Source organism: Leguminivora glycinivorella, chromosome 11 (genome assembly GCF_023078275.1).
Source record: "Leguminivora glycinivorella isolate SPB_JAAS2020 chromosome 11, LegGlyc_1.1, whole genome shotgun sequence".
Classification (NCBI taxonomy): Eukaryota; Metazoa; Arthropoda; class Insecta; order Lepidoptera; family Tortricidae; genus Leguminivora; species Leguminivora glycinivorella.
Genome location: NC_062981.1, coordinates 4,037,185 through 4,058,076, shown reverse-complemented (window position 1 = coordinate 4,058,076; position 20,892 = coordinate 4,037,185). Strand labels below are relative to the sequence as shown.

Genomic DNA, 20,892 nt, shown 5'->3' with positions numbered 1-20,892 from the left:
GCGTAAAAAAAAATATGGGTATACAGTCGAGTTTATAAATATGTGCACATTTTTCACCTTATTGCAACGAGTTAAGGTGAAGAAATGTACACATATTATTATTAATAAACTCGACTGTACACATCTTACCCAAAAATATGTCCCATAGCATCTCAGTCCGGTGTGATAAGAGCGTAGTATATGAGACATATTTATGAGACGATTATTTCGATACCTATTTTTGCACTTGACTGTACTATAGCAGCAAGAAGAGCGCGATTACTATATTTGTCTCGCATTAATAATTTGCGCGTATAATTAGAACGACGCGACGCAGGTACATTGCGGTCCTACTTAGTTGACTGGTTTTTTCTGTCTGAGGGTTAATTTATCGTGTGACAATTGTAGATTTTGGTGAAACCAAAACAATATGTCAATGTCAATTTTTCTTGACATATGTCGGATTGTCACGATGGAGAAATAGGGGCCAGCTATTATGCCGACGTTCCCAGCTATGCTCGCATTGCAGCCGTCGGAACTAACAATAAGTATCAGGCTGGGTAAGTAGTTTCGGGAAATTATTTTACTGGCTATTAAAAGCCCCATGCAGTAGAGAACGCCAAAAGAACAGACGTAAATAAGCTGTCAGATCTTAAGGCAGGCTGAGTAATTGGTTTTAGAAAATTAATACTCTATTTAATGCCTATGCAACTGAGAAAGCATAAGGAATAATTAAACTTAGGTAATCAGAGAGCATCTGCCTCCTCTAGCGTTTTTTTTTAGGTAACTCAGGAGACGAAACACCTCCGCCAACTCCACCTGTTGTGTGGACGAATGAGACTTAGGTATGCTGAAGTGAACAACACCGTTCAAGATTTTACTTGCGTGTTCTTACTGCCTACTTAGAAGAAGCAGCTTCGGGGAATAGATAGGTGCCGCCGACGACACAGTTGTGCTGGAAGAACCGTTTTGTGATTTATCATTAAATCATCATGTCGAAACTTATTATGTATAACTTATAACGTAGGTGTTATTCACTTCAGTTGTTAGCTATCAACCAAGAATTATTTATAAAGTATTTACATACTTCATACTAAAAATCGTACCTCGTACCATTTTTTAGCGCCACCTATTAAATACTATCATAACTACACTGATGATGCCTACAAAATTATTTTTTACAAAATGTGTATTAACGTGATATCATGATTTTAAAACAAAGAAATATGTCATTTGTTCTTATAAATAACCTAACCACAAAATTAAAAAAAAAAAAATACCCGACCGCGACATAGTAGACCGAATTTCACGAAACTCAGCTTTCAGACAAAAAAGACTAAATCTAAATCGGTTCATCTGTTCGGGAGCTACGATGCCACAGACAGACACACACAGACAGACACAGAACTTATAACACCTCGTCGTATTTGCGTCGGGGGTTAAAAATAAAAACACGCAAAAATATTTGGGGAAAACATGATTTTGGCCACTTCCAGGCTGCGAACAGCGCCATGTAGTTTTAAGCGTAAAAAGCCCATTGCTATCAAATATTGATATTTTAGCTAGGTCCTTAAACATCCTGATTTTCTGTTGTGTTGTAATATCAATATATTGATTGATACGATTGACAATACTACGGTTATGGTTACAGTACTACGGTTAAAAGAAGTGGATATGATGTAAAAGCAAGCGTTTTAATCACTATAGTAGATTCCGGATTTTTTCCTATTATATATGCACTTAGATCTTAAATGGGTGGCATTTCTCCAAAACATACTTGTCTAGCATAGTTTTAAGTACTGTGACGGTAGTTTACTATAAAACAATTGTGAAAATAATGCCTATATTATGTTGTAAATAAAAGTGATATAAATCAGCAACATCCGTATCTGATGAAAAGGAGGCTGCACACATTATTTACGTAACGAAATCCAGTACGATTTTCCATTGGTTATTTTTCTTTGTGATTTAAAATTATCTACAGATAATTTCTATTTTATTGAGGGCAATCAAACATTAACTCGTAAAATTGTGAAGGTTTTCCAGGGTGCGTAGCCAAATGCACAAACGCTTACTACGTGCATAATATCGTTACCATAGCTCTTAGCTATCTCTATGCTCTACTGTATTTGCGCTACAAAGCTATAATGCGTTTCTAGTAGTCCTTCGGCGTCTATCGTCAACGGCACTATTCATAAGTGCGATAGGGACGGCCTGATGTTTTATCATTTATCATACGACCATGCTTGCCTGCTAGGTCGCCAGAGCAGACGGATGCTGTATCTATTCAAGAGGTTAGAATTTGTGTCTAGATATTATTGAGCACCTTGGTCGTTCAGATATATCTGGGGCCCATTTCTCGAAGTTACAATTTACAAGCGGTAGTCAATGTCTAATATGACAAGTTGGAAAGAGACTTCCGCTTGTAACTTGTAACTTTTAGATTTGAGAAATGGGCCCCTGATGGCAACTGCAAATGTCGCGAAATCGTGGAAGATTTAACAAGCAAAATTAAATCCACATTTGATGTATTTTGACTAAGATCGACGTATTTGCAATGTAATGAAGAGAAAATACAATTTGAGCGAGTAAGTAATTAACTTAGTTCACTTTCTACGTGTAATGGGCAGTTAGTCTCGGCCTGATTGTACCGTAAGTACAGTCAAAACAATAAAATAATTTATGTAAATGAATTTGGTTGATGAATTAAATTCACTTTCCATTTCATAACGATTTGGGGATTGATTGGGTAAACGAATAATAATTAAGAGTTTTGAATGATTTACGGTTATTTTCATTGTATTCGTATATCGCGCGTTGTCTACATCCTTCCAGCTTTCAGTTTTCCGTAATCATGATGCATGTAACTGCGTCGAAATATTGGGAGCTCGACAAAAATCAAAAAGGTACGGTACGGTCTATATCCCGGTCAATGTAAATAGTAAATAAATAAATGTTGGTCCATTACACAGATCGACCAAAGCCCTGACGAAAAAATTCATTTATTTTCATGAACGAATTTACACATAGACTGACTAAGCACTAAGCTAAAAGGAAAAAAAACATCGTGATAAAATCGGACTAATCCCAATAGAGCCTAGTTTACTCTCTGGGTTGAAAGGTCAGATGGCACTCGCTTTTGTAAAACTAGCCTATGTTACATCTTATGATTAGTTGCCAAAGCGGACCCAAGCTCTCATAAGCCGTTACAAAATGCCGAGACAACGCTAGAAAGAAGAAGAATAAGACCAATAATCTTTTTCATCACACCCGCACTTTAAATGTGCTATTGCACGCAGGCGGAGCGTGAGTTATAGAAAAATCGTTCTTCCAAGGGAGTAATGAAATTTCATGTACCGTACTTAACTTTTTTTACGTCTATTTACATATTTTTTACATTGTGAGTGCGATAAAAAACATTGTGTGTAACTCGGGGAGTATGAATATTACTAACTCGAGTCTTTAAATCGCTCCGGCAAGCCGTCGCGATTTAACTTACTCTCGTTAGTAATATTCTACTTCCTCCCCTTGTTGCACAATGTACTATTAGTTATACTTATACAAGATAACAGTAAACTAGTAAACATGTCCCGACAAAGAGAAAACCTTAATAAAAAGAAAACATCACATTAACATTTCGCTAAGCAAACATCTAACAAGAATCGTAAATAGTCAGATTTCACGAAAGCGACTTTCAGCGAGCAAAACTGAAAGCAGTAGGTATGTAGATCTAATCTGGTTACCGACAGGCAGAAATAACAACAATTTAGTCACGGTTCGTTGAGGAGGTAACCGTTTAGACACTGCTACCTAGACTGTACGGACTAATGGGGGAGGGGGGGGGGTTCTTTCACTCGTGTATTGAAAATTTTGGTATCTTTGAATACATAATAGTTTACGAGGTCAGCAGTTCTCAAAAACGTTTGTATATAGCCACGTCAGCAAATTTTAATTGATTATATTTTGTTACCAACATTTGGTAATAGGTATAAGTCGACTTTCGTAAGATATACTTATAATTGTTAAGAAAATATAGATACTTGAGAACCTTAATCACGAAATAAAACTTACTAAAATCTCAATTCATAAAAAAAACTTGGTAACAAAATAGGAATAAAAAAAGAAATTTAACTTTTTCCTTAATTTTTGTACAAACTTTGAGAACTGCTGAGGTATGACTTCTCACAAATTGACTAATTTCTTTTAAGTAATGTACTTACTTGAAGCCGTATACTTACTGGATGATCTTGGAAAAAACAGGCATCGGGTTGCGTCTCACAAATTGTAATTAAATAGATGGTTCGAATCCCGGTAAGGACATTTATTTGTGTGATGAACTCAGATATTTGTTCTGAATCATGAGCAGGGAGCGTACTTTTCGTGCCGATGACATCAATTTGACGTCACGCTCCATATAGGGTGATCACAAATTGTTTTATTGTAAATTATTAATCATTAGTCATCAATCATTTTAAGTTATGAATTTCTTTGCGTGGTAATGAATGCAAGAAGGATGGTGTGCTTTACGTTAGAGAGGAATTCTCTTTTCTACGCATTTATTGTTATGTATTGTTAACAATACTATTTCATTAATTTTTTTTATAAAAACAAATAAAATAATTTTATTCACGTTTCACTTTTCAAGTAGGTATTATTTATGCCACATGTAAATGGACTACTGTATTTGAAGTAATTTGTACACGATAAAAAAAAAAAAAAATCATTAAAATGATTGACGACTAATGATTAATAATTTACAATAAAACTATTTGGGATCACCCTATACGGAGCGTGACGTCAGATTAATGTCATCGGCATGAAAAGTACGCTCCCTGGTCATGAGTGTTTGAAATGTATACATCAAAGATAATTTATGATAATTTATATAGGATTTACAATCTTCATACTAAGAATCGTACCATTCGTACCTCGATTTTTTAGCGCCACCTGATAAAATACTATCATACCTACAGTAATGATGCCTACATTTCTTTTAAAATGTGTATTGACGGGTTGTCTATTGTTTGCCCGACAGTCATTTAACATAATATTCATTTGCCCGAATCTAACTTGCCTGAATTTCATTTGCCCGAATGATTTGTTTACCATAAAAATCATATGACATACTCGTTGTTTATCCGAATATTACCTTCCATAATCATACAATGCCATACTATTTGTTAGCCATATTATTAAGTGCAATAATATGGTTTCATAGAATATTCAAACGCCATAAGCAATTATTGCCATATTAATTGTTGCCCATATTATTACCTAACCTAACCTACTTTCTGATAGCAGTTTCATTTTCCAGGGGTCACAGTTCTAACCTAACCTAGCCTACTTTTCTAGCAGTTTCATTCTCCAGGGGGTCACAGTTCTAACCTAACCTAACCATACTTTCTGATAGCAGTTTCATTTTCCAGGGGGTCGCAGTTCTAACCTAACCTAACCTACTGTCTGATAGTATTTTCATTTTCCGGGGGGTCACAGTTCTAACCTAACCTAACCTACTTTTCAAGCAGTTTCCTTTTCCAGAGGTTCACAGTTCTAACCTAACCTAACCTACTTTCTGATAGCAGTTTCATTTTCCAGGGGGTCACAGTTCTAACCTAACCTACTTTCTGATAGCAGTTTCATTCTCTAGTCCTTCTAGTACTATAGTAGTTTTCGATTCTGCCAAAGCACATTATGGAAATTGACTTTTCTGGACGCTAATTTGTATGACAAATGATGGTATGGAATGTGGTAATTACGGATTTCGATGATTCTGACAAATGACATTATGGAAACTGACTTTATGGGAAACAAAGTTTCTGGCACTAGATTAATATAGTAAACAATGATTATGGCATAAGATGTTATGAGAAACAATATTATGATTGTTGAATAGGATGGCAAATAAAATTATGGCAAATGAAATTCTGGCAAATGGGGGTATCCCGTATTGACGTGATATCATGATATTAAAATAAAGAAGCGTGGCACTGAAGCTTTAGTAGTTTCATGTGTTCTGCCTACCCCTTTATGGGATACAGGCGTGATTGTATGAAGCATGTCATTTGTTTTTATAAAAAATAAAAACTCGCAAAAATATTTGGGGAAAATATGATTTTGGCCACTTCCAGGGGTACGCATACAATAGGCTAGTTTCCTATACTTAAAATAAAATATTTTAGGCAGTGCACGAAATAAAGCACCACATAATTAGAAGAAAAATATGGACAGTAGTTATTTTTAAGCATAATTTCTATTTAATAAGTCAAAGAGTAACATATAAAGTAAATGAATTGACCGTGACGTCACTCCTCAGTATTTCATAGTAATTCCATATTAGTAAATCGTTTTGACAGTTCATAAAAAGAAGCTGATTTGACTAGTAGTAAACTAGCCTATTCAGGAGTGTGCAATTCCCGTTAAATTTGTACATTTGGATCACGTCTCCGATTTTGATAAAAATTGGTAGGCTGATATAGTCCATGATGCTGAGCAAGATCCACTAGGTTTCCCAAAATGTCCTATGTAGTTTGTATGAAACCTTCCTTTTTTGTTACCAGATTTCTATACATTTTCGGTAACAAAAAAGGAAAGTTTCATACAATCAACCTAGGACATTTTGGGAAACTTAGTGTACAAGTTTCTAATGGGTCGGCAACGCGCATGTGACACCCCTTGAGTTGCAGGCATCGATAGGTTACGGTGACCGCTTTCCATCAGGCGGACCGTATACCTGTTTGCCACCGACGGTATCTGAGTAAAAAATATGTCTTACAATATTTATATATTTACACGCTGTTTTCCCATGTTTATTAGAAAATGGAAAACCATGTACAATGTAATAGTCATTCATATTTGATTATGTATTGTAAACATGCAAAACAAATATCAAATTGACATTGAATTTTCAATAACTGTGAGGCGTAATGTGGCAGTTTCTTAGTGAATCACTGATTTAAACTTTCACGATATTTACACATAACATACCTACTCAATATTGTAAAGGGGACTTTATGTATGTATGTATGTATAAACTCTTTATTGTACAAAACACAAAACACAAATATGACACAGGATAGACAGTACAAAGGCGAACTTATCCCTTTAAGGGATTTCTTCCAGCTAACCTTTGAGTAGGTGAAATGTGATGAAGAATGGTAGACAAATATAGCACTTAGTACAACAGTTTATAGGAAAGCCCATAAAAATATAAAAGAGACGAAAACAAAAATAATAAAATAAAATTGGAATAAAAGGTACATCAAATATAAAGAATATATAACAATATGAAATGAAATGAAATGAAAATCGTTTATGAAAATCGTTTATTGAGGCAAAAGCATTACAACAAGGGTTAAGACAGTGGTTCCTAAACTAGGCCGAGCCTGTATCTTAGGAGCCATAGAGAGGTCAGGAGTAGCTATTTCAATTTTAAGTTACACTGTAGTTTCTCCAAAGAAGTAATAGAGATAGGTAAAACTAAGAACGAACATAATTTTTGGTCTTTTAAAAGGCATGCAATAATTAGAAATACTAGTAACTACAAACTATAATTACAAGTCTGTTTCTGAAAAGTGTATGTGTTTATGTGTGTATGTATGTATGTATGTATGTATGTATGATCCTACTTACTCGTGGTGAAAAGGGACTCTGTTTTGCAGTAAGACAATGTCAACAACCATTTCCCCAGGACCTGTTTCAGCTTAGGAGACACGCATTCTTGTATAGTTATGTGCTTGCATATGACATTGTAGATAAAAAGGTGCATGTGGTAAGGAGCGCGCTTAGCAACAGTTGAGCTGGTCTTTGGAAGGGGAACCCGGTAAATCCTTCGCTTTAATAGTTTTTCATGTAGCGTTGATTTAAGCATCAGTGCATGAGTGCGAGTGACCGCCTTCATTATGTACAATTGCCTAACTGTTAAAAGTTTGCTTTCTTTGTACAGGATTTCAGTTGGGTAGCGGAAAGGTTTCCTGAGCATGACTTTTATGACAGCCCTTTGGGCACGTTCAAGGTCCAGTAGGGTAGTTTTGCAGGCTCCTCCCCAAACTGCAATACAGTATTGGATGGTGGATTGACATAAGGCATAGTAAACCATTTGTATTATGTTTATTGGAGTGCAATCGCGGAGACGTTTAACAATAAAGATTATCTTTCTTACTCGCTTTGACAGAATTTGTATGTGACTTTTGAAGGATAGGTGTTGGTCAATGAGGAGACCTAGGTACTTAACTGTCGAGCACCTATTAATATAGTTGCAGGAACAAGGTGAACCTGTTTTATTACAGTTATGAAGGGTTAAGTGTTCGAATATTGATGGAGCGGTTAAAACTGTTTTGCTGAAAGGGATATAATATGTTTTATCTACATTTAGTGTAAGGAGGTTGCAGTCAAGCCATGACACAATTTTTGCTAGCCCCTGATTGGCCATTGAGAACGTTTCTTCCCAGGTTTTCCCACTAAATGTTACCACTGTATCATCTGCATAACATATCATGTTTGAGTTGGGAATGTTTAACTGTAGAAGGTCATTTATATAAATTGTGAAAAGTGTCGGGCCAAGGATGCTCCCTTGCGGTACACCAAAGTTTACAGGAATTTGACTGCTAAGGAATTGACTAATTTTTACCAGTTGTCGTCTGTTTGTTAAGTAGCTTCTAAACCACTGCAAAGGGACACCTCTCACACCCATAGTCTCCAGTTTTTTTAAGAGTATTGGGACCGAGACGGTGTCGAAAGCTTTAGCGAGATCTAAAAATACTCCTATGCTTCTTTGACCATTGTCTAGATGTTGTGAGACGATGTTGGTGAGGAGGATTGCAGCGTCTTCAGTGGACCGCCCCGATCTGAATCCAAACTGATTATCGGATATCAACGAGTTTTTCTCTAGATATTTAACCAGGCGTTTATTCACTATTTTTTCTAATAACTTAGAAATAACACTTAATAAGGAAATAGGTCTGTAATTAATTACATCATTTTTATCACCATTTTTATAAATTGGTGAGACAACTGCCAATTTCCAACAATCCGGGAAATTACCAGTCTCCAAACTGAGGTTAAAGATGTGAGTTAGAGGATGTATTATAGCTTTTCGTATTGCCTTGATTAGAGCTGGCCCATAACCGTCAAAACCTGGTGCACTTTCAGATTTCAGTTTGTTAATTAGCTCTTCAACTTCTTGCGCATCCGTTGGCTCCATGAAAAAAGAATTTGGTTGATTGGAATGCAGGTTTAACTTTTGAGCCAAAGATTCCTGTGTTTCTGAAAGCCTTGAAAGGATCTTATCAGCCAATTGCTTCCCTATTGTTGAGAAATGTAGGTTACAGCGGTTTAAGGAGTCTTGAACACTACACTCTGACTGAAGTAGTGGATTCGACTCAGAGTTTTTGTTTGTAACATCATATAGTGACTTTAATATTTTCCATATTTTTTTACTGTTGCCTTTGCTCTCAGCGAGTTGATTTTTATGATATTCGGACTTAGCATCGTGCAGTATGGTGTCACATAAGTTTCTGTAACGCGTGTAAGTTTTCTTTAAAATGAGATCATCGGGCGAGGCTCTGGATAACAAGTGCAGCTTATCGCGATGTTTTATACATTTTATGAGACCGGGAGTAATCCACGGTTTCAAGTTGAATTTTGAACGACTAAGTTTTATATTTGATGTATGTTTTTGTATCGCTGATGACAGAATGTCATTAAAGTTATTGGTGGATGTGTTTAAGTCAGACGTGTCTGTAACCAGAGACCAATCTGCTCCCTCAAGTTCAAGTGCCACTTTAGTGAAGTCAGTTTTTCGGACCTGTCTATGTTTATTGTTTTTTTTTATTACTTGGTCAGCTATGCCAACCATGGCTATGTCGTGATCACTAACTGAACACTTGCATACGATACCGACACAGACAGAGTTTGATTTGACAAATATATGATCTATGCAAGACTCCAACCGAGTGGGTTTAGTGATAGCAGGGATAAAGCCATGGCCGGACATCAAGCATAAGTATTCAGATAGATAGCCACTGTTTCGGCTACCCATCAAATCAAGATTTATATCACCAGCAACTATTGTTTGTTTTGTTGTAATTTTATTCAACACTGAGTCTAAGGAGTTGAAGAAGTTATCAAGGTTATGCACGGACGGTGAGCGATATATTCCGATGACAGTCAGCTCTTTATTAATTTTTATAGCTAAGCAGTTAGCGTCGTCAAAAGGTGGTTCTACTGATGACGCTCTAAGAGACTTTTTGGTGTAGACAACCACTCCACTGCTTCTGTTTATACGTTTGGACGTGTGAAACGAGTCATAGCCTGGAAGTTGATCAATTACTGAACCATCAGATAGCCAGCACTCTGTTAGAACAATAACATCATAATTAATATGTGTACGTAATAGTGACACTACAAATGAGTCAAAGTTTCGTTGTAGACTTCTGATATTTAATGTAAGTAATTTAAATTTAAGGCCAGGGTTAAGTATGTCTTTGCAGAGTTCTATGGATTCTACTTCATGGCATTCAATGGCTATACTTTTATCCAGTTCGTCACCTAATTCGCGAGCTATTTCACCTATTTATATGATATATAATATTAATATAGTAAATAAATATATATTTATATATAGTATCTATAACTAGTTACAAACAAGTCATCCATGTTCCGATAGCCACAGCTTTTTTAACTGCCCCTTGAGCGAGGCAACGGACTGCGATTTCCTTAACACTTTCGAAACCGGGCTCTACGCGGCGCTACGACATTTTCGCTACATACGGGGAAACCCATGTAATCGGCTACGCTTCTACGAGCGGTGTGCCCGACAGTCGGGTTCTTGGTAGCGAAAGTGTTAAGGACGGAAGCAACTCATTCCAAAGTTGAACCGCTCGCACTGCAAAAGATTTACTATACGCACGGGATTTATGATGAGGTGTATAATTTAACTAAGTTTTTAACTAACCTCCGATGTTTCAACGACATTGACAGCCTTTGTGTGTAAGATATAGGTATATATTTTTAGGTAGGTATTATTTATAGATATAATCTTAATAATTATCTGAACACTGATCGAACATAACGATGTTCGATTAGTGTTCAGATAATTATTAAGATTTAATTTAGAATTTACTTCATAATCTTGCAACTAAATAAGTATTGTTTTAATCAAGTTAAGTAAGACAGGAGCTGCATCCTCGGAAAGTATCTTTAAAATTGCATTCTTCGTTTTGTTTCGTAAATATTCAATTGATTCTCGGTTTTTTTAGTGGACTTTTTAGCCCCCGACTCAAAAACGACGGGTTATAAGTTTGACGTGTCTGTCTCTCTGTGCGTGGCATCGTAGCTTTCGAACGGATGAACCAATTTAGATTTCGTTTTTTTTTTGAAAGCTGAATTAGTCGGGAATGGCTAAGACATGTTTGATGAAAATCTGTCCACTATGGCGGCGGTTTTTTAAATTTTTTATTTTATTTATTTTAGTTACGCACCTGGAAGGTATGACATGTACCTACCTACAAGTACGCCTACTTGTAACAATTCACTTATTTTAAATTGTATAACGTCACTGTTTAAAAAATATAAAAGTACTTTTTCCCCTCACTAGCTCGGAAACACGTGTTTTGTCCTTTAATACCAGCGGGTAAAAACGCATTTTATCCACTAGTGGGTAAAGTAATTTGACCTTGAATAAAGTCAAATTAACTGCTTTAAAATTGGTAAAAGTAGGTCAATCTAGTAATAAGGATGATTTACCACCTGTGGAACTACTGGAAGCAGTGATAAACGCATTTTTTGCGTTGTAGTTTCCTCGCTATGTAGTGAGGGGAAAAGTTTTGTGTTACACTCGGGTGCAAATGTATTTTTCAGTAGAGATGGTGGTTTTTTTACGCACTAGTGCGAGAAGTGGTTCATTATATGCCAGGTCAAAACTTCGGAGGCTCATCTGTACTGAAAAACGTCGTACGATACACGTGCGAAAAGACGTGTCGATTTAAAACACTCCCTTCGGTCGTGTTTTAATTTATCGCCACTCGTTTCGAACTTCCTTTTTTATGCACTTGTATCGTAATGTACTATTACTTCTCGTGTGTTAAAAAACTCGCAAGTTCAGGATTCTATTCTCGAACCACTCGCTTTGCTCGTGGTTCAACTATTGAATCCTTTCACTTGCTCGTTTTTCAATTCCACACTCGGCGTTAAAATACAACTTTGCACCCTTGTATAATAATTAAATATTTTACTTTACTTTACTCGTGCGAGTAGTAAAAGGATACCCACCCACAAAACTGAACTGATAAGTGAAATGCTTGTCTATTGAAAATATATCAAGACTCGGCCTTGGGTAACAGTTTCGCTATGGATGTTGCAAAGTGCAGCTAGATTTCTTGATTTTACGTAAATTCCACTAGGTGCACTAATACAGTCAACAGAGCGAATCGTTTCCAACTATCTACTGTCTGATTAATACTAACTCATTAAGAAGATAATTTTATTATAAATGGGCTTACTCTTGGCCACAGACTAGCCAAAGGCAAAGACGTGGCCTACGGTGGAGTGAGCTTGCCCAGAAGATGCCTGTTCACTCTTGATTTGAAGGTTGCGGAAAGTTAACGTTCTGCTTTACCATGAAAAAACGTGCCTTATTTATGAAAAAAAGGATATTTCTCAATCTCCAGATGTATTAAGCTTGAGTTGGCATTTAGAATAGAATAAATTTATTCGTAAACACCAAGGACGATATATACCGGAACTGACAAAGCACATACAAAATTGTTCCCCTAAAATGTATGGGCCTTTTAGAAATAAAACTAGATGGCGCTGTGTAACTAGATGGCCTGGAAGTGGAAAAAATCATATTGTCCTCAAGTATTTTTGCGTGTTTTTATTTTTTATGACAAAATTATTTATTTTAATATCATGATATTACGTCAATATTACACATTTTGGAATCGTCATCCTCCTTGCGTTATCCCGGCAATGCCACGGCTCATTGGGGCCTGGGGTCCACTTTGACAACTAATCCCAAGATTAATTTTAGAAAAAGTAAATAAATTTGTATGCATCATTAGTGTAGTGTCATAGTATTTAATAGGTGGCGCTAAAAGATTGAGGTACGATTCTTAGTATGAAGATTGACAATCCTAAGATATAAATCATCCTTGGTATCACACACACATAAAAAGAAAAAAAAATACAAATATGGATGACATTAAAACGAGAAGGTGCCACGAAATGGTTTAACCTCAGCATATTAATGGCTTCCAGTGCTGATCTTTTGGTTAAACCACCCGGTGAAAAACAATCACGACACAAGATAAATTACTTACAGAAAGACAAGGGACATGGGGCTCTTAGAAGAAAGAATCTTTCACTTTTCACAATCCTGGGCGACTAACTCTGAATCCTGCCAGCCTCACAGATGTCATATATACCATAGATCAAGCAAACGTATCTACTTAGCGTGTCAAATGAACTCAGTGAAGTCCACTGAGTTGTCCGTCTTTACTCGCAGCTTGCAGCTTTCGGGCGTCAATTTTTGTAAGTTGAAGTCAACCAAAACATAAAAAATGCCTCGTTACGTGATATTCAATTGCAACAACACAAAAATTATCAACAATCAAGAACCTGAGACATATTTAAAATTACAGGCAAGAATCAACTTCAGTACAAAATTTGACACGCTCGGCCCCTATACAAATATATGAATTTGTCTCTTCTATCTAAATTAAGTTCTGTGGCCAGCCTAGTCCAATTGCGCTCCTTCTCAATTTATATTCATTATTATTTATTAGTAAACGTATCACCTAGTTAATATGTATACTACAAACGAACAAAAATCACTAATGTGATATACATACATACATACATACATATAATCACGCCTGTATCCCATAAAGGGGTAGGCAGAGCACATGGACTACTAAGTTTCAATGCCACTCTGGGCAAAAAGGGGTTAAAAGAAATCCAAATTGTGACATTACAGTGACAGGTTGCCAGCCTCTCGCCTACGAAACAATTTAACCCATATCCCACAGTCGGCTTCTACGACTCCCACGGGAAGAAAGGGGGTGGTGAAATTCTTAACCCGTCACCACATTATTATAGGTATATTATTGTGATATATACTGGACGCGCATTAGCATTAAAATATAAATGTACTCTAGCATGCTATATGTACATAATATATATAAAAGTAAATAGTGTAAATACTGTTTTTGAAACTGAAATACCTATATTTCGTAGTGATACAACAACATATCGATTCTAGCAAAATTAACGTAGATATATGTAATGTACCTAATATATATAAATATATGTGCATGATAAAGAAGTGACGAGCTATGAATAGGGAATGAAGACTAGTATATAGAAAATAAAGAATTCTCTATACATCTTACGCACCGATTGACAGGCTTACATTCCACCATTTACTCTACAGCGACCAACTAATTAGTCACTGAGCAAAGAAAAACAGATTTAATTACAGAGACATAAAGCTTCCGTTGACAGCACGATGCGTAAAGTGATATAAACAGTTTTTATACGCATTGTGGTGTTGACACTCGTTCTCTTGTGTTTATTCAATTCAATGAGCATGCCATCTCATCGTTATTAATTTTATAAACTATTTACAAGGCGTAAATGATAAGGAGTGTTTCTAGTGACTTTTTATGGCAATAGTTATTTAATTAAATTGTGAAATAATAGTTAAAAGAGTTTTAAAATGATTGATTTTGCACGCCTGGCTGCGCCGGCGCCGGCGCGGGGTGCGTGCGCGCGACTTTCTCTCCCCTCCTAACGGGCTGCATGTTTCAGCTCGCCGCGGCTCGACCGCCACAGACGAGGAGCGGCCGCGCGGGCCCAATCTCGTGAACAAGCAAGCCGTGCTCCCGTTCGTGCCGCCGGCCTTCCCCCACAACGCGCCCGACCGCCTGATCAAGCCCTCGGAGTACTTGAAGACCATCACGGCGCCGTGCAAGCGCGACGACGCGGCGGCGGAGCCGCGGCCGCCGCCGCCGCCCGCGCTCAGCGAGCCCGCGCCGCCGCCGCCGCCCCCGCAGCCGCCCGCCGCCGCCGCGCAGCCGCTGGCCGCCATCAGCAGCGCGGAGCTCAGCGCCGTCCGCTTGCGCGCGCCCGCCGCCAAAACGCTCTCCGCTCCGCCGCCCGCTCGCTCCGTCAGCCTGCAATGCTTGCCCAGCGCGGCGGAAAACTACAAAAGCGCGAAGATAGACTTGATAGAGGAATTGAAAATGTCGAAGGATATCACTGGAATAAAGAAGATGAAGGTTGAGCGGGCGAGGAGGGAGAGCCTTCAGGATAAGGAAACTTTCACGGAGTTCACGAAGCGGTTCACGGCGGAGAACTTCGTCGATCAGGTGTGTTCTTTACGGGATAAGGTTCAATTTTGCTTGGGAGTAAGTAGTAAGTCAAACGCGTCTGGATATTAAACTTGATTTATTGCAACTAAACGAGAGGGTAAAAATGCATAAGTATAGCTACGCAGATAGGTAGGTATAGGTATAGTACGGGGACGGAAATCGACACAACATACCGCCCACCAAAAACAACAGTTTTTAACTTAACTAGGAAAAAAAACTTAACCTAAAACTTACGGACATACTTAGTTGCTTGAACAATATCATATTATCCAAAATGCATTCCAAATTCCAACACATCTTAGGTATCACAAGCACTAACATCACTATCGTATGTTTTAAGTTCAACACTAATTAACGAAACTAATGATTTTGATACATTTCACTTTCTTATCACTAAATAACGAATTATAATCCGAGCGACGCTGGCAGGAGCCAAAGCAAGAGGATAACTGATAAACAAGTTCAATTTCTTGAAGTAAACAAGAAACTGCCTGCGTTGCGTAGATAATAATCGAGTGCCCGCGTAGGGTATCATTATCAACATTTTAGTACCTAATATAATGCTTACTTTCTAAGTACTAAATTTATAGTAAATGGGTCAACCATAACAACAAAATATGTGTACATACATACATAGGTACATTTTAGTGGACTGTATAACTAAAAATATTTTATTTAACTAACTTCATAGAAATGAGGTTCTATGTTTGTAGGTATATGTATGTTCGCTCGTTTTTATGGATGACTTAAAACAATAACTTTATAACTAGATAATGTTTTAACTAACACATCTTCTATTTCAAAGATAAACAAGATGAATAGGTAAGTAAACAAGGAAAACTTAATAATATCTAAACAAATTAAGGATTTACATACCTATTTATTTATATATAGGTTAGCATTTATTTACATTTGCAGAGGTAATGAGTTACAATACTTACAATGGTATGTTTAAGTACCTACTAACTATAGGAAATTTGGGATCCGCTCGGTGACCCAATAATAGGAAGTGACTATGATTTACATTTAACATCTACAAAATTGTAATCGATGCATTTACCTATAAATTACATACTTAAGAGTTTTTATACACTTAGCATAAATTATATAAGACAAAGTAGGTATATTTACTTAGCGTTTTGGAATAAAGAGTAACAACAATTTTCTCGCAAACCTTTGTGCTTATGTATTGAGTAGGTATTACAAATTATAACTACAGTCGGCCAGAATAATTACCTAAAATTAACACGCGGAATAAATTTAACCGCCCACCATAGCTCATTATTTTTTACCTTTGATGTATGTTATTTATTCATCGGCAGGCATTTTAGGTAACAATATCAATTTAGATAACGGTCTTTTTAGAATATGATCGCCCTTGCATTGGACCGTTGCAACACGAACTAAATTGTCAGGCCCTGCGTGCAGTGCCGTGATTCTACCTAACAGCCACTTGGCTGGTGGTAACTCCTGCTCCTTTATAATAACAACATCTCCTATACAGGGTGCCTTTACAGCGTCATACCACTTATGTTTTTGCTGGAGTGTGTTTAAATAATCTGCTTGCCATTTCTTCCAGAAATCTTGCATTTGTTTTTGTACGAGCTGCCAGCGTGTTAGCAGATGTAACTTCTTGGTTTCGTAACTTGTATCTGGAACGTTCTTCAGAGCCTCGCCTACCAGAAAGCGTCCTGGCGTGTGCATGATTGTGCCATGTAAAGTTTTGGCGTGTGCATCCGCTATTATTAATCTTGCAGCATGTTGCTTGCTTGGTACGATAATCGGGTGTTTAGCGTCTTCTGGCAAATCTGCTTCACTCAGACGGCCTCCAACTCGCAGTAGTTCGCGTTCATCTACGTACGGGGTAAGTTTAATTAGTGAACTTTTGTTTCTAACCTTTCCTTTCTTTTTCAGGTCTTCAAACTCTTGGCTGTATACTGCTTTCTGATAATATCTCAAGCAGCAGATTTCAACGTCCTCTAATTCTTCGGCACTCAAGATTTCTTCATTTCTTTTGTTTTTATAGTTTATAAATCTCTTACAATGAGCTATCACTCTCTTCATCCTGACCATAGACGAAAATCTTTCCCACATGGGCGTGTCTTGTACTGATGTATGGAATGTTTTCTTACATTCTAGGTCTGTTGTTGGAATTGTAATGGCCCGTAACACCTCAGTGTTTGTATTCTTTAACCATGCGGGTCCACTCCACCAAAGGTCATTGTTTGGAAGTTCACTTGCCTTGATACCTCTTGAGGCAAGATCAGCTGGGTTGTGTTCCGTCGAGACGTGTCTCCACCTGTCGTTATCTATATGCTGGATGATCTCTGATACTCTGTTGCCAACGAACACCTGCCATCGGCTGGGCGGGGACTGCAACCACGAAAGCACCACCATCGAGTCTGTCCACGCGTACATTCTATGCATAGGTATGTCCAATGGACCTGAAATTTCATGTAGAAGCTTTGTTAATAATACTGCAGCACACAATTCAAGCTTCGGGACCGTTAATTGTTTCAGGGGAGCTACCTTTGTCTTTGAAGCTACCATCGTGACATGAACAACATCATGCTCGTCTACCACTCTTGCATACACAACGGCTGCAAGTGCAAATGTCGAGGCATCAGAGAACCCGTGAAGATCAACTTCTTTGCAGCGAGACGACATCTTGATCCATCTTGGAATCTCAATCGTTTCCAGCTCTTGTAGTTCGTCTCTGAAGCTAATCCATTCGTCAACTAACTCTGAAGATAGCTCATCATCCCAACCACAATGACAAAGCCATAATTTTTGGATCATGATCTTCGCTGTGATTACAACAGGTGAGAGCCAGCCAAAGGGATCAAATAAGCTAGCGACATCAGATAATATTACTCTTTTTGTTACAGGTGTCCTGATCGCTGGTAAGTTTACTGAAACGTGAAAAGTGTCATCCTTTCTATCCCAGGTAAGTCCCAGTATCTTTATAATTTTGTCTAATTTAATTTCTTTCTTATCTTTTACAGGTTCCGGAGTCTTCGAGTCATCAGTCAAGTCCTTCAGGAGTTCTTCAGAGTTGCTAGACCACTTCTGCATCTCGAAACCACCTGCCTTTAGTAATGCCTTAATTTCTTTACAGGTTTCTTTCATTTCGTCGAGATCTTCGTGTCCTGTCATAAGGTCATCCATGTAGAATGAGTTTCTTACTACCGCCGCTCCTCGAGGGTAGTTGTCTTGTTCATCATCAGCCAAACGTTGAAGAGTACGTACAGCCGGATGAGGTGCCGCTGCTGTACCGAATGTAACTGTGAGTAGCTTATAACTATCTATTCTTTCAGATGTGTTATCCCGCCATACAATGCATTGTAAGTCTGTGTGTTTGTCATCCATTCTTACCTGACGATACATCTTTATAATATCGCCAACAACACAGATTTTGTGAGTTCTCCATCTAAATACCAGACTACGTAAGTCTGGCTGTATTGTAGGTCCTACCATCATGCTGCTGTTTAAAGAACATCCGTTTGGGGCCTTTGATGACGCGTTAAAAACTATGCACAGCTTCGATGTCTCTTTATCTTCTCTTATTACAGCACAATGAGCTAGATATACTGCATTATCTTCATCTTCTGGGTCTACCTTCTTCATGTGGCCCAGCTGTAAGTATTCGTGTATTACCTTAGTGTATTCAGCTTTCAGATTCTCGTTCCTTGCGAACTTTCTTTCCAGCTGATGTAGCCTCACTACTGCCTGATGCTTTGTATCTCCACACGATTTTACAGTGTCTTCAAAGTTTGTCTTTAAAGGGAGTTGTACTACGTACCTCCCTGTGTCGTCTCTCCTTGTTGTTTGTTGATATATTTCCTCGCACCGTTCTTCCTCCTTTATCCACATGCTCTGCTTCGTGTATAGTTCAGATTCAACCTCCCAAAACTTCTTCAGGAGAATATTATCCTCTTCAATTTGTCCAGTAACATGTAGACTTGTAATGTGCTGTGAAACAGTAAATGATGTATTATTATTACCCCCTGACAAAATCCAGCCCAGGTGTGTTTTTTGTGCAATAAAGTTTCCTGGTCCCTTCATTAAACCTGCTTCTAGGATTTTGCTGTAAACTTTCGCACCAAGAAGAATATCAATCCTACCGGGTGAGCCAAAGGTGGGGTCAGCTAAATCTATTTCGTAAACTTGTGGCCAATTAAGACTTCTAATTTCCCTAGATGGTAGCTGACGGGTTATAGTTTTCAATACATAAGCATCTACATTTAAACAATAGGAAATATCGTACCTTGATTGAATGTTCAACGTTACCCTATGCTTGATTGTCGTCTCACACTCTTCTACGGCAGAGATCACTCCGCTGACCTTGGTTTTCTTCAAACCCAGCAAATTGACCGACCTTGCAGTCGCGAAGGACTCCTCCGAGCCCTGGTCGACGAGAGCCCGCAGCACGTGTGACTGCCCCGACTCCGCTGTGACGTGCACCAATGCTGTCGTCAGCAAGGTGCCTAGACCAGGTTGTAGACGTCGTGATGCGCTCGACGACGTGTGCGCAACAACGACGGTTTGTATCTTCTCTTTGTTGTTGTTATTTGTTTCTCCAGACGTATGCGACTCTCCACTTGCTTGTTTCTCTCGGTGCAATAACGAATGATGTTTTCTTTTACAAATCTGGCAAGTTGTCTTCTGTTTACACTTGAATACATTGTGATTCGGTATCAAACAATTAAAACAGAGATTATTCTTCTGTACAAAACTGTATCTATCTTCAATCGATTGCTTAGAAAACTGTTTGCATTGATATATATAATGATCTTCATTGCAGAATGTGCACTTCACTTCGCTCGTTGCGGTTACATGAAACATCTTTGTTTTCACAGGTTTGTATACTTTACTTGCAGGTTCAACCATCTCCAGGGTACGAAATCTGTTTTCCAGGAACGATTTTAATTTATCAAAACTAGGTAAGTCGTCAGACTCATCTCTGCTAATTAACTCTTCCCATTCCTTGTGAGTGCTCGAGTCCAGTTTTGATACTATAGAATAGTTCACGATTGCGTCCCAATGATTTGTAGGTAAGCCTAGATGTTTCAGTGCACTCATACATTCTACCGAAGTGTCTAACAGTTGTCTTAAAGCTGTAGCTGATTCTTGTGTTAACGTTTTTTGTGTAAAGAATTTCTTAAAAACACAGTTCGCTATATATCTCTTATTGGCATAACGTTTCTTCAGTACTAACCAAGCTTCCTTATAATTTTCAGCAGTTATAGAAAATTGTCGTAACAATGCTTCCGCTTCTCCAGCTAAACTGCTCTTTAGATAATGTAGCTTCTGAACATCTTGTAAAGATTCATTGTTATGCACTAATGCCATAAATAAGTCATGGAAAGACTGCCATTCAGTGTAGTTGCCATTAAAAGAAGGTAGCGAAATTCTTGGCAATTTAACTTCACTACTATTCGATGTACTAGGTGTACTAGGTGTAGGTGTGTGTTTAGACTCACTTTTTGTCGGCTCCATACTTTCTAACTTAGACATCATCTCGCCTTTGTAAGTGTAATACACT

General features: G+C 37.8%; 1 protein-coding gene across 2 annotated transcripts in view; it reads left to right on the top strand.

Moving 5' to 3' along the window:
- LOC125231441 (espin) overlaps positions 1-20,892 on the top strand; it is a 190,162-nt gene that overhangs the window by 152,276 nt on the left and 16,994 nt on the right. For both annotated transcript variants that reach the window (XM_048136901.1, XM_048136900.1), the window contains one exon: positions 14,785-15,344. In XM_048136901.1, the coding sequence (XP_047992858.1) occupies positions 14,785-15,344 (560 nt within the window). The remainder of the gene's footprint in view (positions 1-14,784; positions 15,345-20,892) is intronic.